The sequence below is a fragment of the Hippopotamus amphibius genome, chromosome 2 (assembly GCF_030028045.1).
Source record: "Hippopotamus amphibius kiboko isolate mHipAmp2 chromosome 2, mHipAmp2.hap2, whole genome shotgun sequence".
Classification (NCBI taxonomy): domain Eukaryota; kingdom Metazoa; phylum Chordata; class Mammalia; order Artiodactyla; family Hippopotamidae; genus Hippopotamus; species Hippopotamus amphibius.
Window position 1 is genome coordinate 2974812 of NC_080187.1, and position 26324 is coordinate 3001135.

At 68.3% G+C, this 26324-nt stretch overlaps 1 protein-coding gene across 1 annotated transcript in view; it reads left to right on the top strand.

Moving 5' to 3' along the window:
* The first annotated feature begins 1494 nt into the window (after positions 1–1494).
* RXRA (retinoid X receptor alpha) overlaps positions 1495–26324 on the top strand; it is a 95029-nt gene continuing 70199 nt past the window's right edge. Inside the window, exon 1 of the mRNA XM_057720445.1 lies at positions 1495–1605. Within this exon, the coding sequence (XP_057576428.1) occupies positions 1578–1605 (28 nt within the window). The 5' untranslated portion in view covers positions 1495–1577. The remainder of the gene's footprint in view (positions 1606–26324) is intronic.

The window sequence follows — 26324 nt, forward strand, 5'->3', positions numbered from 1 at the left end:
CCGCATTCCACAGTGGGCAAAATGAAGCCCTGAGGGTGGTGAGGCTGGCGCGAGGGCGCACAGGCGGCAGCCGTGCACCAGGCAGTAGGACCCCTCTTTTGTCAAAGGCTGTGGTGGCCCCTGGGCAGCGATGATGGCTATCCACAGCCATTACCTCCCTCTATCAGGGCACCCCGGCCTGGAGGCCGCCGCGTGCAGGCTGTGGGGCCTGGGTAAGCCCCTCTGCCCGCCCCGCCCAGCCTGGGTCACCAGTGGGAATGTGAGCCTCGCGGGGCAACAAGCCCGAGGCGGGCGGCCGGGCGGGCGGGCGGGGAGTTGTGCTGCGCAGCCGGGCGCAGGGCCTGGGGCGCGCCCGCTCCGGGGGCTCGGGCCGCGCAGGTAACTCACACACGGAGCCCCCCACCCCCGCAGCGCGCCGTCCGAGCCGCCGGTGGGGACAGGCGTCCTTCCTTTCGCTTTTAAACAAACAGGTCATGAATTTAAAAGTCGCGGCAGAGAACTGTCCGAGGCGTAAAAATAGCCACGGGCCACACAGTCAGCACCCTACGGTGCCTCTGCCGAGGACCCCCGGGGGCCGAGGCCACGCGCCGCGGGAGCACCCCCTCCCCCAGGCTGGCCAGCGGGGGTCCGTGGGGGCGGGGCGGGGGGCGCCCTGGGGTCCCCGCCGGCCCTGAGCGAGAAAGCGGGGGGGGGGGGGGGGGAGCGCACGGGGGGCTCCAGAGTGGAGACCGCTGCGCGGGCGACCGGGCGAACCGGGACCCCGCGTCACGGCCCCTGGGGGCCTCAGTTTCCCCACGTGCGGCCGCGGCCGGCGCGCCGCGCTGCGGCCGCTTTGTGTGGCCTCCCAGACAATGGCCCGACCGTGCCCGGCGCTCCGGCCCCGCGCGCCGCCCGCTCCGCCCGCGGTTGTTTTTGGGGGCGGGCCTGGGGGGGGTGCTGCCCCCCCGCCGCTGCCCCCGCGCGGCTCCCGGGAACCCCGGCGGAGGGAAACTTGCAAGTTTGCCCCGCGCTCGCTCGCCGGCAACTCGGCGGCTGGGCGGGCGCGCGGGGGGCGGGGGCCCGGGGGGGGCCGGCTTGGGGCGCGCTCCGGGCGGGCGGGGGGGGGGGGGCCGGCCGTGGGGGGGGCGACGGGGGGCGCGCTCCGGGCGGTCGGGGGCGGCGAGGGGGGGTCCGGCGATGGGGGGGCGGGGCGGGGGCGGGGGGGCGGGACGGGCGGGGGGGGCGCGCTCCGGGAGGGCGGAGCGGGGCGGGCGCTCCGGGCGGGCGGGAGGCGGCGCTGCGCCGAGTCCGCGCCCGTCGCGGGCCCCCCGCCGCCCCCCCCCCCCCCGCCGGCGCCGCCGCGGTCGGAGCGGGGCGCGGGCGCGCGCGGCGGGGGCGCGGGCGCGGGCGCGCGGCGGCGGCGCGCAGCACAAGTAGTTTACATTGTTGGGCGACTTTTGCAACAACTCGCCGCGCCGCGGCCTCCGCGCGCCGCCGCCGCCGCCGCCGCCGCCGCCGCCGGCTCCCGCCGCCCGGGCCCGGCCGGCCGCGCCGGGGGCCGCCGCGCTCGCCTGCCCCCCGCCGGGGCCGCCGCAGACATGGACACCAAGCATTTCCTGCCGCTCGGTGAGCGACCGCGGGCGGCGGCGGGGGCGGCGGCGGGGGGCGCGTTCCCGGCGCGCGCGGAGTCGGGGCGCCGGGCGGGGGCGGGCGGGCCGCGCAACTTTTCCCGCGGCCTGCGGGCCCGGGCGGGGGCGAGGGCGGCGGGCGGCCCGCGCCGGGGCCCCGACTCGGTGGCGGGCAGGGAGCGGGCGGCGGGCCGGCGGCGGGGCCGGCCGGCCGGCTGGACGGGGGGTGGGGTGGGGTGGGGGTGCGGGTGGGGGTCCCGGCCCCGCCTGGCAGCGGCCCGCGCCCCACGCCCGGGCGCCCAGCTCCAGCGGGGCGGCGCAACTTGTGCGCTCCCAGCCTCCGGCCGCCCTGGCATCGGGACGGCCTCTGCGCCGCCGCCCGGGCTGCCGAGTCCAGCAGGCCGCCGGCCCTGGAGCGCTCGGGACCCCTCCGCCCCCGGGGCGGCCCGGGCGCGGGCCGGCGGGGGCCCCCAGGGGCCATACGACCGGGACCATCAAGGCTGGGGAGGCCCTGATCCAGAAATGGGGCCCCCCCACTCCGGCGCACCGGAGTGTTCTCCGGGCGTTCTCCAGAGCTGGCCCTGCACTTGGGGTGGACACCCTAGAGGCGCGGAGGGCCGGTTTTCCTGTCCTCCCTCTGCCATCCCGCCCAGGGGCTTCCCTGCCCGGGACTGCCCTCCAGCTCCAGGCCTGGACCCACGGAGGAGGGGGGGAGCATGGCTAGGTGCCCCCAGCCACCGTCCTCCCCAGGGTTTGGGAGCGAGTGCGAGGCAGGGAAGGGGGAGGGGGTGGGGAGACTTTATAAATGAGCCCGGGAAGGATATTAATTTGGTGGTGGGGCCGGGCAGCCAGGCTGTCAGGCTGGGTGAAGGATTTGTGCTGAATGGAAATTAAAACAGCTGATTATGAATGAAACCCGCGGTCTGTTGCCCCTCCTGCCTGCCCACCCCCCTGCAGCCTAGGGTGCAGTTTGGCCACCCGGTTGGCGGCCAGAATGCAGCACAGCTGCAGGGACGTTTGGTGAGATGGGGAGGTGGCGGGGAGTGGCGTGGAGCTGGCCCACCTCCCTGGGATGTCTGGGCAAGAGTCCCGGCCGGCTCAAAGAGGGGCATGTGGCAGGGTGACTGGGGTAGGCTTCCGAGTTTGTCAAATCTAAGAAGACTCCTTGCCTGACTCTGTACAGCGAAGACCTCCGCAGGCACCAGGCTGAGTGCCCTCCTTCCTCCCCAGAACCCCCTGGCTGGGCACCCATGCCCATTTGGCAGATGAGAAAGCTGGTTGGGAGAGACCGAGGCCACAGGCTGCAAAGTGGTGGATTTTGGATTTGAACCCCCAGCCTGTGGCGCCCGTGTGTGGGGAGCAGAATCGGAAGCTGAGTTGCCTGTGACTCGCTGCCGCTGGGCCTGACGGGGCCCTGTGGAGGCCGACAACCTCTCCTGGCCCCCATTAAAGCTTTGCACACCTGTGTGTGCACACACACAGAAGCTCTCTGGAACAAGCATGCTCCGCTCTGTCTTTGCTTCCCTGCCAGCCCCCTGGTGAGGCAGGTCTACGGCTGGGTACTTGGAGTGGGACAGGTCTCTGTCCCTGACATCCTGGGAGGGTCCTGGGAGTCGGCACGTGTAGGGCCCGGGCCGTGGGGTGGCTGTGCTGGAGTCCCCGCGAAGGGGAAAGGCCATGCCCCAGGAACCTGGGTGGCCTTCATGTCCCCCCTCGCTGGGCCCCTCCTGCTGCAAGGAGGCTCTCTGGGCTTCTCTTCCTGGCCCGGTCTGCAGCCTCCCAGGCAGCCCGTGCCCCAGGCCTGAGCGGAGAGCCCTGGGCTCTGATTACACTTAATTTTTTTCTGAGCTTGTGACCAGCTCTGAAGTCCGGTGGAGCTGAAGGTCCATTTGAGCGGCTACTTGCCTAAGCCCTTTTGTCAACACGGCCTTAATCTCTCGTGGGGGGTGAGTGTCAGAAGGCCTGGCTTGTCCAGGCGCGGCTGGAGGCCCAGGGCAGACCTGGAGCTGTTGGGCGGGCGGCATTGTCCCTCACCGTTGTCCGGCCACTTCTGGGGCCTTGGGCAGACGGCCTGCCCCTTCCAGCGCCCGCTGCCGGGGGCTTGGGGAGCCTGGGTGCTTGCTCTCACCCGCTGCCGAGCCTCCCAGTGGGGGTGGGGCGGGGACGAGGCCAGGGAACTTGCCAGAGGCAGCCCCTGCTTCCTGCTCCCGCTGCCCAGGGCTGCCCAGAGCCTGTGCCCGTTGGGGGAAGACCTGCGCTGACATCAGGCTGGACGGTGGGGCTGGGAGGCTGAGTCTGCAGAGAGTGTCCCAAGGTCTCAGACTCCAGACCCCTGGCTGCTAGTGGCCATTTGCCCGGGGAGGGGTGGGGGGACCAGTAGCAGAGCAGTCACCCTCTGGGCAGCTCCTGGGGACCTGGGAGAGCTTGGAGCCCTGGTGAGGGGCATCTGGTAACATCAGAGCCCTGGGGACCCAAAATAGAGCACATTCCGGGGCCTCCCGAAATAACAGGGTCATGTGACTCTCTGGAGGCCGGGCTTGGAGGCCGGGCTTGGAGTCCGGCCTGCTGAGGCACTCCTGTCTTGGCCTGGGCACTGCCGACTGTTGGGGCGTTTGTTTTGGTAAACTCTGGAGGGGGCTCTGTTTGTTGACAGGGGAAGTGTCAGGGTGAGAAAAACAGCCCTCAGATGGGCTCGGCCGTGGCCTTGCTGGCCTGTGTCCTCGCCTGGGGTTGGCTGTCTGTCTGCTGTGCCTGGGCCCAGTGTGTAGCCCTGACCCGCTCTGCCCAGACGGGGCTGGGACGAGCCGGGGACCCCCAGGAAGGGCCACGGAGGGAGGGCTGGGCAGCTCTGAGCTCGGGTTTGGCAGTTGAGAGGGCAGCCCTGCTCCCAGCTCCACCAGCTCTTCCAGCTGTGCCTGTCCTTCAGGGCCTGCGGGGAGCTGCGCCGCCTCCAGGAGGCCGTCTGCCTGCCTTCCCGGGCCCCTCCCCACCCCCTCTGGGGCTCTGGGGGCGGTTTCCGTGGATGGTCCTGGTCTCCGGTCCTGGGGAAGGAGGCCCCGGGGCTGGTTGTGGAATTACTGTGTGATACAGAGTAGGTGTTTGGGGGTGGCCCCTGCCCGCTAGGGCCGGGCGTGTATACCGCAGGCTCCGGCATCAGGAGAGGGGCCCTTGGTGAGTCAGGGTGGAACAGACTTCGGCTGCACAGGAGGTGGTGTGGGGTTGGGGTGAAGGCCCCCAACGCCTGCCGAGAGCCAGTGGAAGCCGCCTGTGAGTGTCATTTTCTTGGATGGCCCTGGCTCTTTCCACAGTTGGCACATTTCAGGGTGGTGGCTCGAGCAAGGCCCGTCCTTTAGGAGAAGAGGGCTCCCAGGCCCAGCTCAGCTGCTCCCCGTAGGATAGAGCAGAGGCCCCTGCGCTGGCTCGGGACAAGACCTGCCCCTCCTTCCCTTCTCCACCTGTTCCTAGTTGGTTGAAGTTTGTCGTTTGTAGCTGGCTCTGGTGGCCAAGGCCTTGAGGTGTCTCACTTATTGGTCTGTTCCCACTGGAACTGACCATTGGCAGGGTCGGGGATGGGCAGGGGTCCGGGCGCTCGAGAGCCTGGGTGGCTGGTGTCCGCCCGAGGATCACCTTCGGGACCTCTGCCCCGATGCGCTCTGTGCAGGTCTGTTTCCTGGATGCCGTGGAAGGTGGGGGGAGAGGTCCAGTCCCCTCCCCTCGCCTCTCCTGCCTGCACTGCTTACGTTTTATGAGGAGCAATTCCATCTTCACTCTCCCTTCCTCTCCTCCTCAGGCCCCTTTGTCACTTGCTCCCCCCACCTGCTGTGTCTTGAATAACCCGGCCATCCCTGGGGGTGGGGGGGGACCCCGGGAGCTGCACCTTCCTGGGGGACTATGTCCTCTTGTGGGCTGGTGGTCAGGCCACTGGGGATCGGGTCCTCTGTCCCTGCTGCCTGTGTGCATGGCCTGCCTGCGGCCTCTCTGAGCCTCGACTGTCCATCTGTAAAATGGATGCGTGTGTTGGCCCTTCCAGGGTGCTAGGGAAGGCGGCCCATTTTGTCGCAGGGGCATCTCTACCTGACGGCCCCTCTGCAGAGGTGAGGCCTGTGGCCAGAGCCTCCGAGTCCCCTGCCTGGGTCAGGGTGGGGCCCGGGTCTTGTGTGTTGGACTGAAACCGGACCACGGAGCAGGGGAATGGCCGCTGCCGTCAGGGCTGCAGGACCGAAGCGGGAAAGGAGGGCCGCCCCCAGCGCCCCACACTGAGCGAGCACCCACGTGGCCCCTGGTCTGGGCACCCTGAGCCTTGCTGGGTCCCTGCTCCGCGCAGCCTCCCCGGGGCCCGCGGGAGGCGGCGGGCGAGGGCCTCGCTTGCACGCCCGCCGAGCGTGGTGCGGCTGTTCCGGGCAGTCGTGCCCCAGCGCCTCACAGACGGGGAAATTGCACCCTAGAGTTACAAAGCAATTGTCTAGCTCAGCAGCCGAATGGGCGTGAAATGGAGCAGAAAGCAACTAAATAAAATTGGCCCGGCCCGACGCAGGGGAGAGTGGGGACGCACACGCGTGTGGCGGCCCGGGTGTGCACACGCTCACGCGGCCCTGCAGCCGGGCCTGCCTGCGCTGTGCCTGGCGCTGTCTGTCCCGTGTCCCCGCGTGAGGGGAGCAGGTGCGCGAGGCGGCCACCCAGGGACCCATTTCCCCGGTCTCCAGAAGCCAGGTGGGCCTCCTTGGCCCCGTCTGCCCCGTGTCTGTACATCTCTTCCGACACGTCCGGGGCCCTGTGCGGTCCAGCCGAGGGGCACCTGCTGTGTTCCTGGGCCTTGGCTTCTGGGGGCTTGGGGCGGCCTCGCGGAGACGGGCCCGTGGAGCCGTGGGGTCCCGCACGGCCGTTGTGCCGTGCTGCGCCTCTGGGCTCTCCTGCCTGCTTTTCCTCAGCACGTTGGCTTCCCAGTCCGGGGGCCTCAGCACCGCTGGGCCAGGACCGGTGCCTGGGGTGGGGCGCCGCTGTCCCCCGACCGCCTGATCCTCAGGTGGCGTCTTCAGAAGTGACTCGCCTGGCGGGGCTGGATCTGTGCCCCGTCCTGGCTCCCCGGGAGCTCTGTCATGCGTCTCGGGCCCTCCAGTGCGTGTTTTGTTCTGGGAGACTTGGTGGAGGTTGAAGCTTCCCTGTCCCCGTCTGTCCCCGCTGTGTCCCCGATCACCCCTTGGAGCCCCTATGAGGAGAAGAGACCCCACCCAATCCTCCTCCAGGCTTGTCCCAGGCTGGGGGTGGGGCAGGGTCAAGGGCGTTACTGGAAAACCAGGGCTCGGGTCACAGCTAGAGGCTCGGCCTCAGGACCCCCATGGCCTGGGGTCCCCCCCTCGCCCCACCAGGGCGGAGCGGTCTGGCAGCAAATTCCTGAGGGACGTGGCGGGGGTGCTGGGCGAGGACAGCCACACCTGGTCCCCAGGGCAGGGCGGGGCCTTGCTTATCTCTGTGTTCCCCACCCCCCAGCACACAGGCAGGTGCTCGCACACGGCTGCACACCCTCGCGTGAACGTCCACAGCGTGCACACAGGCACCGACGTGAGCACATGCACACGTACGCACGCGTGCGCGCACACACATGCGGGCACGCACGCACACACACGTGGGCACGGACACGGCGCAGGCCAGGGCTTCCTAGGCGATTCTAGCAGCGTCTCGATGAGCTTTTCCTTAGAAGGACTCTGGCCTGCTGGCTGGCTTCAGCCCCCACGGCGCCTGGGGTGCACCTTCTGAGTGCCAGCCGGGTCCTGCTGCCCCGCGGAGCTGGGTGTGAGCGTGGAGGCGGCCAGGCTTCCTGTTGGAGCCAGTTCTGGTGTGCACTCTGAAGGAGAGGCAGGGTTGCCACAGGCGGCGGGGGGGGGAGGAGGGATGCTACGGGTGGCAGGGTCAGCTGAGACAAGGGCCCAGCGGCCTGGCCTCCGGGCCTGTGTGGCCGTAGCTGGGAGAGGTGGTATTGCATGAGAGGTGGCTGGTTGACACAGTGACCAGGCGGGGCCCGGGGGCCATGGGGTAGGAATTAGGCCTCTGGCTCTGTGCAGAGGGTGGGCTGAGGCAGGCAGGGCCTAGAGGAGGAAGGGTCCTAGGCGGGCTTGGAGCCCGACATGGCAGGAACCCCTGTGAGTGGTCCTGGTCTGGGGGCCGCTCAGCGCAGTGGCCTGGGCTGTGGGCAGGGACTTCCAAGTGGCTTGCTGGGGGGTCAGGCTGGGCCTGGAGAGCTTCACCTCCCTGGGCTTGGGGCTGGGAGAGGACCTCTCCGCCAAGCTCCTGGCCGGCCCTGGCTCTTCTGTCCCCTTTTCCCTTCCTGGCCTGTGGGCCCTTGGTCTGTCCTTGGGCATGTGCTCTCTACCCCAGGACCCCGCATCACATTAACTGAGACATTCCAGGGCCTGGGGTGCTTGTGGCTTCAGCAAGGGGCCCTGGGGTCCCCGGGAAAGGTGATGGAGTAGTTTGGTGGTCAAGAGGGCTGAGCCCAGTCTTGGAATGACGCGTCGGGGCCAGAGAAGCAGATGAACTTGGGGGGTGGGCTGTCCGGCCGGGGGGGTGGGGGGTGGGGGGGGCAGGGTAACCTGGCCTCCCGGGGTCAGGGCAAGGACTTGAGGACCAAGGTGGGGACTGACCTTGGGGCTGGGAAATGGGATATTGGGGGGCCCTCTTGGGGCTGGAGCCACTGAGGGCTGCGGGGTGAGTTGTTCCTCTGGGGTCCTTCCTCCTGAGATGTTCACTCTGGGCCCTTGGCCCTGAGTCCCGGAGACAGGTGCGGGGAGCACCGTCAGCCGAGGCTGGGGACGCAAAGGGGAGCCCTTGGTCTGCTTCCCGGTGACCCGGAGCCTGGCCCCAGCCCCCCTGCACCTCTGTGGGCCCATCTGAGCAACAGTGGTTTCTAGCCATGCCTTGGCTTCCCCGGCTGTGCCCGGGGGCACGGGGCTGGGGGTGATGGTTCTCGGCGGAGGCCGTGGTCACCCTGAGTCTGGAGGCTCCGGCTCGGAGTGGGGGGGGTGGTGAGAGCGCGTTGGGCCCGGGCCAGCCGTGTGTAAATCCTGCAGCGGCCATGGATAAACCCCGCAGAGTTCAAAGCCGGCCCCGGGTGTGGCTGCCGGGCTGTAATGAGGTTACTGATTCAACTGGCTTTCCGGTGCTGCTGCCCAGCACGGAGGGAGGCTGGGGAGCCCCGGGGAGGGATCTGCGTATCCCGTAATTGACTAATTTAGCTTAAGTGTCTGCCCTGGCCCCGGGCAGAGGTCAGGTGGTGACAGCCCAGGTGGCCAGGGTCGCTGCGCTCCCGGGCTCCCGGTGGACGGCGGCCTCGGCCCAGCCCTCTGCAGCGGGCGCTGCTGGGCAGCAGGCCCCGCGCGCCCACCTGGAGGTCCCTGTCCTGGTCCCCTCCCTCCCGTCTGCGGGGCCGTGTCCCCTGGAAGCTTGCGTGCGTTTCCCGGCCAGAGCCCGCCAGCTTGTCCCCGCTCGTTCGCTTGCGCGCCGTGTGGCGTGCGGGGCGGTGGGTGCAGTTCTGGACCGGGTGCCGGGCTGCCTGGGTTCAGCTCCGCCACGTCTCGCTTGGACGCGGGGTGACGATGTGGCCTCGTAGGGACACGGGAGGGTCAGCCGCGTGACTGCGCACGGTGGGCTCCGAGCCGTCCAGGAGAGCGTCCATGATTGAGGAGCAGGGTCGGCGTGGCAGCTGTCAGTGGCGGCTCGGCCCACGCCGTGGAGGATGCGCCCAGGGCCCTGGTGAGGGGCTGGCGGGACTTCCAGTCCAGCCCCCGCTCTCCAGGAAATCCAGGTCCCGTGTCCAGAGCACCCACCTTGCTGGCTGTTTGGCCCTCAGAGGCCAAGCCAGGTGTTGGGTGGCATTGGGCAGTGGTGGCGTGGTGGTGGCCTGGACTGAGCGCTCCCGAGCTCAGCGCTCCGTGTGGACACGCCCTGAGGTGGGGGCTGTTGTGCCCACATTTGGGAGATGGGGGCTTCAGGCTCCGGGAGCTTGAAGGATGAGCCCTAGGTACCCTGGCTGATGAGGGCCTAGGAGGTCAGCTCGGGGGCCCAAGCTGCCGCGGGGGTCCTTCCTGGAGGCAGGCAGTGCCTGCTTTGCACCCCTGTGACCCGCTTCATCTGCAGCAGCTTTGGGGTGCCCTCAGCAGAGGCGGTCACTGCTGCTCCCAGGAGACGTTTGTGTGGTTCAGCTCTCGCGGGGCCCCTGAACCGGCGTGTCTTGCCCCACCTGGGCAGGCGGGTGGTCACCCCCCCGCCGCCTGTCTCCGTGGGGCAGGAGAGCCCCTCCCCTGCAGGACGGTCGGGTGGACCGTCCAGGTTGCTCTCTGAGCCGCGCGCTGCGTGTCCGGGCAGCTCCCTTCTCCCTGCGGGCCTCGGTTTCCCCGGGGCCCTCAGGCTGCCGGAAGCCTCTGCCCCTCCCTTCCTTGGCCCTGGTGCCCTGAGCTGGTAGCCTTGAGATTGGGTGGCAGAGCTGGGGACCATCTCCTCAGGAAGTGGCTCTCTGCCCTCCCCTTGTGGAGCGGACAGGACCTGGGCTGTAGGGGCTAGGAAGTCGGCTGGGGTGGGGCGTATAGGCAGTCCTGCGCGGTCCAGCTCTGGTTCTCACCTGGGAGTGGTATGGTGAGACACCTTGGGGGTGAGCAGCGTGTCGGGGGGAAATAATGGACCTTACCGACGGGGGCTGGGCAGAGCAGCGCAGGGGCTGCAGGTGCCGTCGTGCCAGGCACCACCCAAGGCCAGGCCGACAGCTTCTCTCCTTGGGCCCTGACATCCCCGACCTGGAGTTCTCCGTGGGCCCCCACTGCCCCGGCGTGGAGCGTGGGCTTCTGTTCTGTTATGTGACGCTCAAGCGTCTCCCTGCACATCAGGCCCTGTTCGCTTTGCTTTCTGGCTTTCTCGCGGTCAAAGCTGGTTGGTGAGACAGGCTACCCTGTGTGACCGATGAGCGCCAGCTCTGAGCTGGGGGCCGTGTGGCCCTGGGCTGGCAGATTTACCTTTCTGGGTCTCAGTTGGCTCACCTGTAAACTGCCCAGGGAAATCAGGGAGGCTTCAAGGAGGAGGTGATGTTGTAGTTAGGTTTGAAGGGATAAATAAGAGTTTGTTGGGTGGGCAGTGGGTCGGGGTCCTCCCTGGAGGATCTCAGAGGCACCCGACTGCATGGCCGGCTCCTCCGCCGGCCGCTTGCTGGCTGGGTCTCTGGTCTGCTGCTGAGCAGCCCTGCGCGCGTGGGGGGTGTGGTCAGCTGCTCTGGGAATGATTAACCTCGGGAGGAGGCGGGGCTGGGGATGGGCCTGGCCACGAGCTGGCGACCCCCAGCCTGGCGGCAGGCCACCCCTCTGAGCTGTTTTCTGCTGGCCCCGATGTTCCCTCTGTCTCCCGGGCCCTGGGGTGTCCTGGTCTGGAGCGTGACCCACGCTGACCGACCTTGTGTTGTCACACCAGCTCCGAGCTCCGGCTCCTGGGGGAGTGGCCGGAGTTGGGCCCCTCTGCAGGTGGAGCCGCTGGGGGTCCTCTCCCCACCCGCCTGCCTGTCTGTCCCCACATCCCTTGGTCCATCCCCGAGGCGCCCCGCCCCCTCCTCGTGGAGCCTCCTTCGGGAGCACTGGGCTGGCCGATGGCTCCTCACTCACCCCTCCTTGCCTCTGGATTGAGAAAAATAGCTGATTGGGGCCAGAGTCCACGGGAGGTGGCGGAGCCGCCCCCGCCCCACCCTTGCTCCTGGACTTTCTGCCCAGGATCAAGGTCAGGAGGAGGGTGGGAGGTGGGGGCCTTGGGCGTAGAGTGCCAGGCTGCTCTGGGCTCAGCCAGCGGCGAGGCGGGCCACGGCCTGCGGTGCGGCAGCGCTGGGGGCCGCCTTCCTGGGTCCAGCGGGAGGGGCGCGGACAGCAGGGAGGGGAGCCAGGGCCTTCCCCCTTCCCTCTTCTGTCTCCTGGGCGCAAGGTCAGGGATGCCAGCCTCCCCGCCAGGAGGCCAGTCCCTGTGGACTGCCGGTGGGGGATGGGTGGCCCACGCACAGCCCCGGCCTCAGCCGTCCGGCTGTTCCACGTGAACGGGTGGCTTGGAGCGCGTTACTTCCTCCCTGTGTGTCTCAGTTTCCTCACGTGTGAAATGAAAGGAAGGATGTCAGGCCCAGTCGGAGGTGGGATGTGCGGGGCCCGCGTGCCACCGCTCCTCGGCCGGGACCCTTGGCAGACGCTGCCAGTCGGGCACGGTCTTTTCTCCATGGGGCCTGAGACCTCAGAGCACCCCTGCCCATCCGTGGGCTTGGCTCACAGGTCTTGTTTGCTGCTGAGTGCACAGCTGCAGGCGCCTCACCAGCCTCAGAAAGTGTGTGTTGACTGAACTAGTGCTTCCCGCAAACGTCTCCCCAGTCCCCTCTTCGGAAACGTCGTGGGGTAAGCCTGCCTCTTGCAGAGTGACTTTGAAAGCTGTCATTGTTTGAATCACCCTTCTTCTGGGCGTCGGTCCCGGCTTTCAGGGGAGGGAAGTCCTGCTGTGTGTCTACCCTGGTGCTGAGCGTGGAGCGGGGAGAGCCTCGGACGGTGGGCGTCCCTGGGCCCGGCTGGCAGCTGAGGGCCTGGGAGCCCTTGGGGAGCCCTCAGCCAGGGTTGTGACCGTGTGTGTCCAGGGGCGACCCCCCCACCTTCCACTCTGCGTGTGTTAGATGCAGCTGCCACCTGCTGCTGGAGGAGACTTGGGTTTCCCTTGGACTCAGATGCGGGGCCTGGGGCGGGGGGCGGGGTGGGTAGTCCTCAGCCCCAGATGACTGCCTGTGTTGAGACCTGGTTCCTTCCTCTGCTGCTGAGTACATCTTGTTGAAACTTGGCTGTGGGGCGAGAGGGGGTGGAAATCAGAGCCTGGCTGCGTGGTTCAGAGCAAAGCTCCCACCTGCCTGCTGTCTGTTGATCCCTCTGTCCATCTGACTGGCTGTCTGTCTGCAGATGCCTGGCTCTTGCTGGTCACCGGGGAGGCAGAGTTGAGTGGGGCCCACCCCTCAAGATGGTGAGTGGTGCTCGGGGTCAGAGGGACTGGATGGACCCCGGTACTACCACTTGTATCACCTCGGACCAGAGTTTTAAAACCTCTCTGGGCCTCAGTTTTCTTATCTGTAGAGTGGGACTGATGATGTGCTTCAGGGTAGATCACTCGTGGTTGACAAGTGTGGTCATGCCTGCCTTCACTGTGCGGCAGGGGACGGTGTGAGTGTGGTGGTGGGAGGACTGCTAGAAGCAGAGGGGGCACAGGGGAAGTGTTATCAGCTTGCCCTAGTGTTCAGTGGGTTAGGCTATCTGAATTGGGTGATGAGGGATGTATAGGAGTTTGCCTGGGAGAAGTCAGTTTCTGCATCCTCAGATCCACATGTTGGCTTTGTCTGTCTGAGGCCTCCCACTTAGAGTTCCTTGAATCTGCCGGTGTGGCTGGAGCCGAGCCAGTGAGGGGAGAGGGGAGAGATGGAGTCAGAGAGCTCGGAGAAGCCTCTGGAACTTGTGCCCCAGGGAAGTGGAGCCATTGGAGGATCCTGGGCCAGGGAGGGTGCCATCTGGTCTGTGCTTGGTAGGAAGCTCTGCTACTGTGTGAGAAGAGGGGGCCAGAGGGCAGGGCAGGGGAGTGGTAACTAGGCGGAAGCGGTCCAGGGCCTTTGGCCCGAGTGCAGGAAGGGTGATGTGCCTTTTACCGAATGCGGAAGATCATAAAGGGAGCAGGTCTGGGGGGTGGTCAGGACTTTGGTGTGGGATGCAGCCTGACACCTGGCCGCTGCTGCCTGGACCCAGGCAGCCGGGCAGTGTGGAGCACGCGCTTCGGCTCCCACGGCCTGGCTGGGGTCCCAGCTGAGTTCCGCAGGTGCACACGGGGTTCACGGTAGTCTGGGCACCCAAGGGTATGGGAGATGCTGCGGGAAAAGTGCACAGTACAGCCCAGGGTATCCAAGGCCTCCGTGGGCCTCCCTTCCAGGCTGGGAGGGTGGGCAGGTGTGTGGGCACAGCTCCTGGCCTGGGACGGGCTGCCTCTGGGCGTTCGATCGCTGCCGACCGGTTCCTGGCTCCCGTGGCTGGCGTGGGATGGGATTGATACAAAGGAAACGCTGTGGTATTCCCAGGGCCTCCTCCACCGGGGTGCTATCTGGCTGCAGGACTGCGGGCAGCTCTGGTCCTAGGTTGACCGGCCTAGACCCTGGCCGGCACCCTCCCCACCCTCAGCCCCTGGGGTCACGGGGCAAGGTCACAACTCCCGGTGCCCTCGGTGGCCGCAGTTCTTGGGAGAGGCGTGCTCCCCACGTGCGTCTCCCCGGCTGCTGCGGCCGCCCTGCCCGCAGCTCATGGCTGAGACTTATCTGCTTGTGGACAGTTATTGTGTCTCCTCGTCGGGCAGCGGGGACGCTCTCGTGGCCACTCCTGGGGAGGGCGGAGGGGGTGGCTCCTGAGCCCATGCTGGCCCTGGATGTGCCTGATAAGCTCTGGAGCTCATTATCGGAGGGGCAGCCAGTGCCTCCCACCCCCTCGGCCGACACGTCCGTCCTGCATCGAGGCCAGGCCCTGTGCTCTGCCCGGCACCCTGGGCAAGGGTAGGCGGCAGGCAGATCGTGGCCTTGGGGGAGCGGGCGGGCCTCGATCGGACCTGGGGTCTCAGGGAATCCCCCCAGGGCTCTGGAGATGGCCTGCCCCGACCTCCCTCCCCTGCTGACCCTCGGCATCTCTCGGTGGCTGGCCCTGCACACACACACGCGCACACGCACGTGCACACACGCACTCACATGCGTGCACACGCACGCACACACGCACTCACACACACGTGCACACGTGCACTCACATGCCTGCACACGCACGCACACACGCACTCACACACACGTGCACACGCACGCACGCAGGCACACACACGTGCACACACACTCGCACGCGTGCACACGCAGCACACACACTCACACACACGTGCACACATGCACTCGCATGTGCACACACGTGCACACATGCACTCGCAAGTGCACACGCACGCACACAGGCACTTGCATGCGTGCACACGCATTCGCAAGTGCACACGCTCACACAGGCACGCACATGTGCACACGCACGCACACAGGCACTTGCATGCGTGCACACACGCATTCGCAAGTGCACATGCGCACGTGCACACGCACACACACAGGCACTTGCATGCGTGCACACATGCACTCACACGTGCACACGCGCACACATGCACTCGCACATGCATGCACACTCGCACGCGTGCACACACATGCACACACACACACACTTGCACGCGTGCACCTCCTCCCTGGGTTCTGAAACGGCAGTCATCGCCGCCATCATGTTGCTGGCTGTCTGGACTCCTCTCTCGGGGCTTGGTGGCCACTGGCCCGTGTGCTTGCGTTGGGTCGGCTGTTGGCGTCCCTGACCTTGGGCTTGGCCCCCAGAACCTGGAGGCCAGAGGGCCCAGGGTCTGCCATCTGGTCCTCTGCTGTCACCCATGGGACCCCCACCTTGCACTCTCCGGCCAGCTCAGAGGGTCTGCGGGCTGGAGGGTGCTGGGCAGAAAGGCCGGGGCTGGGAGTGGGGGGTGTTGTCTGCTTCTCCCTGCCCCTCCCCAGGACGCCATCCTCCCCAGACCCTCCTTGGGGACTTGGAGCCAGAACCATGTGGGGCACAGAGGTCAGGCAGGGTCACTCCTGTGGCCAGGTTCTGAAGCCAGAGTGCATGTGTGCAAGCCTCTGTGTGTGAGCCTGTGTGTGCGTGAAGGGCTGTGAGTGTGTGTGCTCCGTGTGCCCACACAGGTAAGCCCAGGCCATGGTCCTTGCGGGCCGGCTCCCTGTTAGCTTGGGCCCTGAGGCCTGGGAGCCCGGCTCTGTGGCCGGCGTGGGCAGTGCCTGGGGCGTGCAGGGAGGCGCGTGTAGGTCCAAGCCAGGTGGTGCCCGGAGGAGCAGCGGGGCCAGAGGGCAGGGGAGCTGTACAGGGGACTGAGGTTTCCTCGTGAGGGCTGGGGGGTGCGGGGGTCTGAGAGCAGGTGTGTGTTCTAGAAAGACCTGGGGCTGTTGTGGGGAGGGTGGTTTGGGGCCGACCGGTGCTGGATCAGATCCGTGATGCCACCCCCAGAGCTCCCCGGCCCGTCGCCCAGAGCTCGCCCCAGTTCCCAGGGCTGGCCAAGGGGCCAGACGAACCTCAGACCCAGTGGTGGGGCCCGAAGGGGCCCCTGGGAGTGACGAGGACACTGAAGAGGTGCACGGAGGGCGGCGGGCTCGTCCGCTGCTGGTGCCCCACCGCCCCGGGCCCAGCTGCGCAGCATCCCTCGTGGTCTGCAGCTCTCACGTGCCTTTCGGTGGGCGCCCTCGGCAGACGCAGCAGATCGAGGAGTGTTGACCTGGCAAGTGCCTCCCTGAGCGAAGCGGGGGGTGGAGTCCTCGCCCTGCCGAGGGCGGGGTGGGGGGCGGTGGGATGTGTGAGCCGCAGCCCGGACCTCTGGCGGGGGCGCCTTCTCTCCTGTGGGGTCCTGCGCTCTCAGAGGACGAGCCGGTCTTGAAGCCAGCGTCAGTCATGCACATGTTAGTGTGAATGAGCCCAGTGCCAACCCTGGAAAGGCCCAGCAGGAAAGGATGGGAAGGAGGGCTTCCTCTAATTGTGTGGATGAGGAAATTGAGGTCTGGGCTGCACGGAGAGCCAGGCCGGGGCCCTCGCTGCAGTCTGGTGCTCTCATCTCCTGACTGCCCGCCTCGGGGCAGAGTGCCGTGCAGATGGGGAGGGCCCCGAGGGCAACCTGGCAGAGGGCGGTGGTAGGCCGCGGTGCCAGAGCCTCGGGCAGGGCGGAGGTCTGCCGCGCATGGCTGATGAGGAGGCCGAGGCATGGGGTGGGGGGCCCAGCTCCCTGCCCAGGGTCCCACGGCTGGTCGGTGGCAGAGCTGAGATTTGAACGTGGCTCTCGGGATGCCTCTCTGTGGCACTTCCTGCCCAGGGTACACGGCTGAAGTCCTGGGATGGCTGGCGTTGGGGGAGACATTCCTCGTCCGGGAGGGGCCCAGAGCTGAGCCCGCCCTGCTGGGCCGGGAGATGCCGTGTTTCCTACACAAACAACCAGGGCCGCTGGAGCAATTTTATTTTTATTTCCTATTTTTACTTCCCCGTTGGCTCTTTTTAGCAACTCTGGGTTAGATAGGCCCCCGCCCTCCAGTCTCCACCCGGCTTCCTGGCTCAGGCCTGGGGCCTCGGAGAAGCCAAGTGTGTGTGCGAGACTCCGGTTCAGCAGCATGGCTTGCACACCCTTGGTGATGGGGAGCTCACTCTCTCCCCAGGTGGTTCTACAGGGTGGCCCCTTTCCATCCCCTGGGACCAGCGGTGCGGAGTAGGGGGTGGCAGCGGGTGTGCCCCGGCTCACGACTCAGTTTCCTCACCCCCTTCCCCTGGTTGCTGGCTGGAGGTTGAGGTTGGGGGTGCCTGCGACAGAGGAGAAAGAGTGACCAGTGCGGGCGTATCTGCTGGGTGGGGTGGGCTGGGGACACGCGGGTAAATAAACACTCAGAGTTTCTGCCTCGGACCTGGCCGGGCGGGGTGCGCCGAGGGCAGGACTGGGCTTGGCCGCGTTCAGACTAGCTACCCTGGGCCCAGGCCCACCCCTCAGAGGGACCAGTGGTGCCGTGGGGTCGGCCAAGCCCACCTCTGGGGCGTGGTGGTGGGGGGGGTGGAGGGCCTGGAGAGCGAGGCCTTCCTGTGATGGGGGCTGCTGGCCGTGGGGGTCATGGAAACCCCAGGTGGGGGCCATCTCCCCAGGGGCTTACAACCTGGCCTGGGGCAAGGGGGCCCTCGCCTGCCTGCGGGGGCACAGCTGGGCCTCGTGCTGGCGTTCGGAAGGTGGGGGTCCTGACCTCCGGAGATCAGGCCTCTGTAGCTCTCAGGCCTGGGTGCGGCTGGGCTTCAGGCGGAGGGCCGGTGGGCTGCAGTCCACCCAGTGGCCTGGTGCCAGCCTGTGTCCAACCCGCCGCATTCTCCGTGTGCAGGCGAGGGCTGGGCTCAGGCCCAGCAGATGGTGGGTGTGGGCCGCCAGTGTCGTGCACGTGTGGACCGGGAGACAGGCGCAGAGACAGGTGCCCCCGCTGAGGCCCCCGAGCCCGAGCTGGGAACCCTGCACGGTGCTGTGTGCCCCGGCTCTCCGTGGGGAGGGGCGGCAGGCAGGACAGGCTGAGCCATGATGCCCAAGGGGCAGGGTTTATCCCAGACCTGCTGCGGGCGGGGGGCTGTGGGGTCAGAACAGAAGGCCCAGGCGGTCCTGATATCCGGGAGCTGCTCGCGGGTTGGGGACACGGGACACAGACGTTTTCCACGCAGGCGGGTCCCTCTCCCTAGCATGTCAGAGCGTGGACCATTGCGTCTGGGGGAGACCCCAGCATGCTGCTGGCGCCTGGGGACGCAGGGCTCTGCGGGTCAGCAAGGGCTGCCCCGGTGAGCGGGGTGGTCAGAGGACACAAGCTCGGTGGGGGAACTTGGGCCCAGCCCCGTCCCCCTCTGCACCCAGAGGCGCCCGCTCTGTGCCTGTCGCTCCACTTGTTGGTAGTAATGCAGGTGCCAGGCTCCCGGTTGGTCCTGGTTTCTGTCCTGCTGAGCCCCAGTGGTACCCAGGATCCTGTGCCACCCCAGAGGTGCTGGGCGGGCTTCCTGGGCTGGCACGGGCAGCCCCAGCTGTGCCCAGACCCCCCGGTAGGTCTGGGATTCTGACCCGAGGGGCCGGGGGAGGGCGCTGAGGGTGGAACTGGTCCGGCCTCACGTCTGGCCCTTTCCTGCCCTGCTGGCCCACGGTGCCCGCTGTCCTGTGCCGAGGTGGCCTTTCCTCGTGGCGTGAGCGTTGTGGCGCGTGCAGCCCTAGTGGTGCGTGGTGGTGTGTGCACACGTGGGTGCGGGGATTGTGGGGAATCCCTTCGTTAGAGGCCAGCAAACCAAGTCCCGTGGCCGGGCAGGTGGGGGGCACCTCCTGCTTGGAGAGACCCTAGAGATTACGGGATTTCACCTGCCCCACCCTGGGGAGGTGGCGTGGGCAGAGGGCATCTGGCTGGTGGGGCTACCTTGTCTGCTGTGGGGAGGGAACGGTTCCTCCTGTGAGCCTGGGAAGCCACGTGCGGGCTGGGTCGCCCTGGCATGCTGCGGGGGCAGGACTCCTAAGCCTGGTTCGGGTCCCACTCAGCCCTTTGCAGCTGTGTGACCTGGGACAGCGTCTCCCTTCTGAGCCTGGACTTTGTCATCTGTGGAGTGGGGTGGTGATGCTTACTTCTAGGGTGGTCGTGAGGGTGAGCTTAAGTAGGGCCAGACCTTCAGTTCTCTCCTGGGAGCAGGGAAGGGCGGTGGCTGGGGGCCCCTCTGACCCTCAGTGTCCTCCTCTTCGGGCTGTGGAGAGGAGTTTCTTGCTCTGGTGCCGGGGGGCCTGGGAAGAGCCGCCCCTCCGTGCTCTGCGGCCCCCAGTGGTGGCCTGGGCTGGAGTGGCGGATGTGAGAATTCTCCCCTGGAGGAAGTGTTTCCCTGGGAGGGGTGGTTTCAGGGAGAGCTGGTTCCAGAATCTTCTGGAGCCCAGGAATCTCCCCGGGCCAGGAAGCGAGACCCATTGCCAGGTGCGGCCTTGACACGGACTTGGTGGGGTAGGGGGTGGGGTGGTTAAGTCCCTTGTCCAGTCCTCACTGGCCTTTCCCTGCTTAGTGTCCTGGGCAGGGACGTGTGTTCGGGTGGACGGCTCCCGAGTGGGCTCAGGGAACCGGCCCCCCTGCCCCAGCCCGCACGGCCCCACGCCGGGGAATGGTGTGATTCTGGGTTTGCCTCTTCCTTCAAGCGAAGAGGATCTTTCGAAACTGTGGGAAAGAGCGTTTCCTCCCCAGAGTCGGGTGGGGGCGGGGGCGGGGGCTCGGTCAGCAGATGTGGCGTCCCCGGCGCCCTCTTGCCCTGCTGCTCTCCTGCCTGCGACGCTCACGGGCCCGGGGCCAGCCCTCGTGGCCCCACCAGAGCGGGGTGGCCAGGCCTGGTCAGCTCTCCCCCGCCCCCGACGTGGCGGTCTCCCTCGGGGGCCCCGCTGGAGGAGCAGAGCCCCGGGGGGGGTCCCTGCCGGGCCGCGCCCTCCGTGTTGCCACCTCTGAGCCTCCGCGCCTGCCGTGCCCTCTGCTGGCGGGCCTGCCCCGCCCCCGCTCCCGTCCTCCGTCCCTGCAGCCTGATTCCAGTGCCTCCCCCACTTGAACCAGTCCCCAGGCCTGAGCCCGCCGTCCCTGCCCTCTGAGGGTCCCTGCCCCGTGCCCCAGGAGGGCATCTGGCCAAGCGCGGCCCGGTCCGCCCTGTCCCGCCCCAGGCCTCAGTGGGTCCCTTCCAGCGCTGGCAGGTGAGAGCGTCCGGGCAGGGGGTCCGGGGGCGGCTCCCTGGGCTTGGCGCTGGCCTGGGGGCGGGGGCGGGGGGGAGCCGGGCGCCCGCGTGCTCGGCTTCCTGCCTGCTGCTGGAAGGGGCTGTGATTTGGGTCTCCCCCTCCCCCGCCCGGGCTCCTGACTCAGCAGCCGCAGGATGGGGGGAGACCGGATTTCTTGACAAAACCCCAACCCGGGGCACCCGTGGCCCAGATTTCTTCTGCGAAGGTGGGAAGTCGAGCCCCAGGTTCCTGCCCGGCTTCCCGGCAGGAGGCCGGGGTGGGGCTGGAGCCTGCTCTGGGCTCCGGGGCCCCCAGCACTCCTGGCCCACCTCCCCTCCCTGCTGGACAGCCCTTCCCCTGTGTGCCACCCTCTGTGGCTCCCCAGTGCCCTCCTGGCCCTGTTCTCCTCTGCCTCCCCTGCGCCCCCTCGTCCTCAGGAGCCATGCCTGCTGCCTCCTCTGGGTCCTGCCCACGCTGCCCCTTCGCCCTCCAGCTTCCTGCTCTGTCAGGTGTCTGCGTATATGCCACCTCCTCCAGGGAGCTTTCGTGGGTTGGGTCCCTCTGCCCCACAGTCAGAGTGCCTGCTGTCCCATCCTGGGGGGCGTGATGGACGTGGGCTTAGAGCCCGCTCAGCGTCAGCGCGGATGGTCAGGCGGTGGGTGTGGAGTTGGGGCGCGCAGGGCAGTGATGACAGCCACCGAGGGTGCGCCTGCCTCCCGGGGCTCTGGGCCCTGTGGAGAGTTGGGGTCTGGCATTCACGGGGCCTGTCGCTTAGGCAGCTTGAGCAGGAGGGCCCTCCGTTCTGGGAGAGCGTTTGGTGGCTCCTCTCGGCCTGGAAAACAGAAGGGGATGTGCCCCGGGGGCCGTTGGTGAGGGCCCCGTGCCGGCACGGCCTCCGGCAGGGGCCTCGGTCTCCTCGCGGCTCCTCACTGGGGTGTCTCAGAGCTGATGTGTGCATCACCTGAGGTTCTGCCCAAGAAGTGGGGCTGCTGGGACGGACGCTGAACGTTTGGGCCAAATCCGGAGGTGGGGTTTTCGTGTCCTCTGGGTCATCGTCGCTGGGGGCACCTGGTAGGCTCGGGGCCCTTCCACCCCTGCCCTGGGGCCAGCATGGAGCCGGCCAGCGGGGGGGGTTGGCTCCTGGGGTTGAGAAGCCACCGTCCCTGCCTCCGCGGCCTCCGGCACGCAGGGGCCACGGCCACGGGTTTGGGTCTGGTGAGGATGCATCTCTGTGGCTCTGATGTGGTGTTCCTGGCCCGGCCCTTCCTGCAGGGTCTTGATTCGGTGTCTGATAACAGCGCTGGTGTCCCCCCACCCTGCAGTGCCACCGGCATCTGCCGCCACCAGCAGCCGCCTGCCTGACCCCTTGAGGTGTTTGTGAAACGTCAGCTAGAAAAGGCTGTGCCCCCAGCGGGGCGCGAGGCGGGAGGGAACCACCGAAGCTGAAATGCCTGTGTGGCGTGCTTTCCCTCCTGTCCCCTCACTCTGCTCGCTCGCTGTCCATGCATAATGCATGACGAGGGGAAGTGAGAAGTAATTAGAGGCTCCACTCCCGGCCCGGTTCATTCATGACTAAATCTGGGTCACGTCCTGGCACAGATGAGCGCGCTGCGCGGTGGGATGGTGGCAGTGCTGCTGCACCTGCTCGGCGGGCTGCGCCCTGACGCCCCCTCCTACGGGAAGCCCTCCTTGATGCCCCCCTGGGGAGGGCCTCCCCCACACCCATGGCCCGTGCCTGGTGCGTCTGATGGTGTCTTCTCCCCACCTGCCCTGGAGGGACCCTGTTGGGAGCAGGGAGTGGCGGCTCGTGGGGGTGGGACATGTGGGGGTGCCGCGCAGAGTGATGCAAGGGTGCCGGGGCCTCCTGGACCCCGATCACCGGACCCCGGTCATGCTGTCGTCCTTCAGCCCCTCCCGCGCTGCCGTGGTCCTTGGGGTGACGTCCCCGCGCCGGACCTGGCGCTCGGCCCTGCTCCCGAGGGACCAGCTGTACCGACCTGCTTCCTGTTGCTAGAATGTTCCCAGCCCTGCCCCTGCTCACAGCCTTTGCACGTGCTGTTCCTGCCCCGGAACGCCCTTCCCCGATCGCCCTGCAGCCGCGTTGCTCCTTCCGGTCTCGCGTGGGTGTCACCCCGCGGACCCCTAGGGCTGCTGTGGCCTCGGCCCCTCCCCCCACCGTCACCCTCGGCCCCCGAGGCTGCTCTTCTCTTCTGAGGCCGTGTGCGTCCTGGGAGTGCTTAGTGGCGGGGCTCCCGTCCGTGCCCTGCTAGGGGCACGCGCCCCGGGGCTGCACGGTCCCGGGGGCTGCGGGACCTGCCCGTCTCCCAGCACACCCTGGGTCTCCTGTGCAGGGGGTGAAGGAAGAACGTGTCTGGGGCAGAGGTGGGCTGCCGGGGACGAGCCCCCACGGTCGCTGCCCCGTCCCCGCCCCTCCCCCATTAACCTTGTGGACCCGTGGGTGGTGGGAGGTCTTGGGGCCTCCCGCGTGGGACAGTGTCGGGGCGGGGTGGTAGCTGGGCCTGGCTGAGACCCCATGTTGTAGGGGGGAAGACAGGCCCCAGGTGGGGTGCTTTGCCTGACTCAAGGCTACTGGGGGAGGCGCTGCCTCTTGGCTGCACTGGCCAGAGCTGGGCCCTGGGAGAGGGCCTTGGCTACGGTGGGGGACTGTACTGGGGGGGAGGGCCCTGTGCTGGGGGGGCTCTGCTGGGGGGGGAGGGCCCTGTGCTGGGGGAGGGCCCTGTGCGGGGGGAGGGCCCTGTGCGGGGGGAGGGCCCTGTGCTGGGGGGGCCCTGTGTGGGGGGAGGGTCCTGTGCTGGGGGAGGGCCCTGTGCTGGGGGAGGGCCCTGTACTGGGGGAGGGCCCTGTGCGGGGGGAGGGCCCTGTGCTGGGGGAGGGCCCTGTACGGGGGGAGGGCCCTGTGCGGGGGGAGGGCCCTGTGCTGGGGGAGGGTCCTGTACTGGGGGAGGGCCCTGTGCTGGAGTGGGGGTGCCTGTGCTGGGGGCCCCTGATTGGGGGGGCTGTGCGGGGGTAGGGCCCTGTGCTGTGAAGAGGGCCCCTGGCTGGCTGTGGGGGGAGCGGGCCCGGCACTGGGGGGGGGTGACAGGCAGGTGGAAGTGGGTGGGCGCCTGCTCTCACCCTGGGACGGACCCTGTGGGGCGGCTGTGCGCAGGGCAGGGCAGAGAAGGAGTTAAAGGCTGAGGGAAGTAATAATGTTTCTAATTTTCCTGTGATTTAATAAAAATGTAAATCACTGGGCGGAGGACGCCCCGCCCCGCCGTGGTGGTGACGGAGATTAACTGTGAGCTCAGGGTGGTCAGCCTGCCTTTGTCTGCGCCCCCAAGCAGAGCCTGGTGCCTCCATCGGCCCAGGAGGCCGGACGGCGAGGGGCGGGCGGCGCCCCCTCTGCCCGGATGGATGGGAGCTGGGGGGTGGGGGGCGGCCGTCACAGTGTCGGGGCGTCCCCTGAGCAGGAGGGCCCTGGAGGAGCCTTCCGTGCCCTGGCTGCTCAGAGCCGGGCTCCGCTCTGACCCCACACCCCACGTCCAGAGGAGCACGGGGCCTGCGGTGACGATGGCCGAGTCCTGTGTACTTGGGGTGATGCGTGAGGTGAGGCTGTAGGACGACAAGGGGCAGCCAGGCAGAGACGGGAAGGAAGCGCTTTCCCGGCCGCGAGGGCAGCGTGTGCAAAGGCCCTGAGGTGGGAGTGAGCCCTGCCCCAGGCGAGTCCGTGTGGAGGCCGGTGTTGGATGGCAGCGCGGTGGAGCAGGGGTAGGGCCAGGAGAGGCAGGGCGGGGTGGGCTCCAGCTGGGCCTGCCCCACAGCAGAGGAAAGCCCTGGCTGCTGGTGGGACCCGCTCAGGGGCAGGGGTGGGGTCCTGAGACCCTGAGGAGGTGGCGGCCGTGGGGATGGGGGAGTGGGTGGGTCTGGGCTGCAGTGAGAGCCACATCGGACAGGCCAGAGCTGGGGGCTCTGGGAATTGGGGTGCCGCGGGGTTTGGGCTGTTTGTGGGGGATGTGGCAGGGGAGGAGGCCCGGGTCCCAGGTGGTCAGTTAGGCTGCACACGGCCTCGTGGAGATTGGAAGAACTGGGGACACTGACGCCTGGTCTCGGGGGAGAGACTTGGGAATCTGGGCCCTGTGGTCAGAGCGTGGAATGTTCTAGGTGCAGCATTTGGTCAACACGACCGGGGGCTCGAGGGTTGGGGACAGGTGGCAGCGGCGGTCAGGGGGGCCTTTGCTGGTACGGGGAGCACAGTGTCCGTGGAGGGGTGGGTGCTCGGCACTGAGCTCCCTGGTGGAGGTGGGGGTGTTCTCTGAGCTCAGGGGGGTCGTGGGAGGGCCCTGCCACAGGTCAAGGTCCGTCACAGCTGGGGGAGCCACACACTGTTGCACTGATCTCCGGGGACTGTTGCACTGATCTCCGGGGACTGTTGCACTGATCTCCGGGGACTGTTGATCCCGTCTTGGCTGTGGAACCCCCCACCCCCCGCCATGCTCGCCTGCCTTGCTGAGACGGGGCGCTCCTGCATGTCTGGACCCTCGCCCTGTGCGGGGGTCCACCCGCTGCCAGGTGTCCAGTCCCACCAGGACGCCTCCCAGGTCTGCTGGGTGCCGGGCTGGGGGGGGAGCAGGGACCTGGGTCGGGGGCTCACAGCCCCTGGGCGAGAGCGGGATTCTGAGCGCGGTGCGGAAAGGCCGGCCCCCAGCCCCCCAGCAGCCGCTCCTGGGCCTCCGCGGGGCTTCTTCCCGGACGCCGGCTCCGCCCGGCACCCCCGGGGGCTGCGGTGTCGCGCGGACAGAGGGGTTCCGGGGAGGGGAGAGGGCAGGCGTGGCAGAGACCCAGTCCTGTCACAGGTGCTGACGGGCGTGCCCGCGCGGAGGAGGGGGGTGGTGGTTGGTGTGGCGGTGCCGCCAGGCGAGGCCCTGCCCTGCCCCTGGCCTCACGGTGGGGATGGGGTCCCCCAGCGCTGCCCTGGCCCAGAAGGGCCCGCGTGAAGCCTCTCCCAGGAGCGGGGACTGGCAGGCCTAGGGCCGCCGCCTCCCCCCATCCGTCACGCGGTGCCCGGATGCCCGCTCGGGCGGCTCTGGGCAGGGAGCGACCTGCCTGGGCGGAGGGCTTGGTGGGCCTGGGGAGTGGGGCCGGGGGCGTCCCTGGTGGAGCAGGAGAGAGCAGACAGCGCCTGGCCTGCCCGCCGGGGGCTCTGGGGTTGAGGAGCCTGGCCGGGGAGGGGGTGAGGGAAGAGCAGCCCCCTCTGGTGGGCTGCGTGCCGGTGGGCTGGGGCCTGCCCCGGTTTCCCTGTGGAGTTTGATGTCTTAGGGTCTGTGGGACCACGCGGGTCGTGTCTCTTGGCATCAAGCTGCTGCAGCTGGTGGTGGGGGCCAGAGGGGTTGGTTGGGGGCTCATTGTGTGGAGGGAGCTGGAGGCGACGGGCACCAGAGGCCAGGCGAGCACAGGCGGGGCCGAGGACGTCGGGGGCCCCGTGCTGGGCTGTTTGGGGTCTTTGGTCCCACCTGGGGCTGCCGTGCTTCCGTGTTTGAGTGTTTGGCCATGTTAACTTTGACATGTATCTAGGGTGTGATCGCAGCTCTGCTCTTGACCCCCCAGGGCTGCGCGCATGGGCTGTGCCCACCGGGGAGGCCGCGCAGAAGCGGGCGGCGCGGCAGGCTCGGGGTCGGGCAGGGGCCTGGCTGGCTGGCAGCACACACCAGCGTTCCGCTCGAGGCACCCTCCCCCTCCTGCGCTGCGGGGGCCCCCTTCCCCGGGCCCTGGGCTCACGCCTCTGTCCAGGCCACGCGTGGGCCCGGGGTCAGGAAGAGTGGGCGCACCAGATGGCCGGGCGAGCGCAGCTGCCCAGTGATCTCAGGAGACGCCGTGCTGATCGCAGGCTTTGATTAAACGACCTGTCCGGGCGGACTGGGCAGCTGGTCCGTGTCAGGCTTGCACGGCAAGATGCGTGTAGGCTGCCCAGTGCTGCGGGGGTGGGGGGGGGGAGGGAGCGGAGGGAGGGGACGGGCCTCTAAGAGCCCGTGGGGGCTGGCGCTGCGGGGCGGAGGGCGGGACACACCATTGGCCTTAGAGACCCCGGCTCCTCTCGGCTCAGCTCCCTCCTCTGTGGAGGAGGCCACCCGTCCTGGTCTCGCAGCTGGTGGTGCAGAGGCCGCGGGTGGCGGGTTGGTGGCTGGGGGCTCCCTGGGGCTGCCTGCGGAGGGGTCACGCTCCTCAGAGGCCCGTGGTTTCCATCCAGGGTCTTCCTCCTCGGAGGGCACAGGGGGCACCCGGCCGACGGCCCGGGACGGGGGATGCCAGGCCCGCAGACGTGTCCTCTGGCCGTGTTCATCTTGTGGACGCCGTGGGAAATTGGAG